The following is a 776-nucleotide window of genomic DNA, read 5'->3' as shown; positions in this document are numbered from 1 at the left end:
GGCCGTCGGCGCGCGCTTTGCCGCCGTCTCAGCAGCAGCAGCAGCAGCAGCAGCAGCAGCAGCTTTGTTTCGCCTGCGTCTGAAGGCCACGTAAAGCCGCGTCAGCAGCACAGCAGTGCCTAGAAAAGAAAACAATTCGGAAGCAGAAGACAGCAGCACGAGCAGCTGCTGCTCAATTGCTGCTGTTGAAGAAGACAGCAGCCACCCCAGAGCGGGCTCCCCCAGGGCTGCTTCGCCCGGGCCCCACAGCCCCTGCTGCTGCTGCTGCTGCTGCTGCTCAGCGTCGTCCTCCTCGTCCTCCTCTTCCTGCTGCTCCTGCTGCTCTTGCTGCTGCTGCTCCTCCAGCTGCGGAGAAGAGCACCAAAATGAATCCCTTGTGTTCCCCTCGCCCACGCTGCTGCTGCTGCTGCTGTTGCCGCTGCTGCTGCTGTAGCGGAAGCCCTCCCAGTCCTCAGACTCATCGAGGGCGCTATCTGCTGCTGCTGCTGCTGCTACTGCTACATTGTGGTAGTTCTCCAGCAGCAGCGGGCGACTGTCGGCTGCGACGTGACAGCTATGAACTAAGTTGCTGCCGCTGCTGCTGCTGCTGCTGCTGCAGTACTTGCTACTCGGGGAGAAAGCAGCAGCAAAGCCGCATGCAAGCAAAGCTAGCACGGACGGGCGCTTGAAGGCGCTCCTGCTTCGGTTCTGTTTATGCTGCTGCAGCAGCTGCTGCTGCTGCAGCTGCTGCTGCAGCTCTGCAGCGACAGCAGCAGCGGGCACATCCTGCTGCTGCA

General features: G+C 61.9%; 1 protein-coding gene across 1 annotated transcript in view; it reads right to left on the bottom strand.

Annotated features, from left to right (window-relative positions):
* ETH_00041420 (uncharacterized protein) overlaps positions 1 to 776 on the bottom strand; it is a gene marked incomplete at both ends in the record, with an annotated part of 1,431 nt that overhangs the window by 129 nt on the left and 526 nt on the right. Inside the window, one exon of the mRNA XM_013374015.1 lies at positions 3 to 776. Coding sequence (XP_013229469.1) covers positions 3 to 776 — 774 coding nt within the window. The remainder of the gene's footprint in view (positions 1 to 2) is intronic.

The sequence above is a fragment of the Eimeria tenella genome, genomic scaffold, assembly GCF_000499545.2.
Source record: "Eimeria tenella Houghton genomic scaffold, Eth_scaff1897, whole genome shotgun sequence".
In the NCBI taxonomy this organism is placed as follows: domain Eukaryota; phylum Apicomplexa; class Conoidasida; order Eucoccidiorida; family Eimeriidae; genus Eimeria; species Eimeria tenella.
Note: the sequence above shows the minus strand (reverse complement) of the source record. Positions and strands in the feature narration are given on the sequence as shown.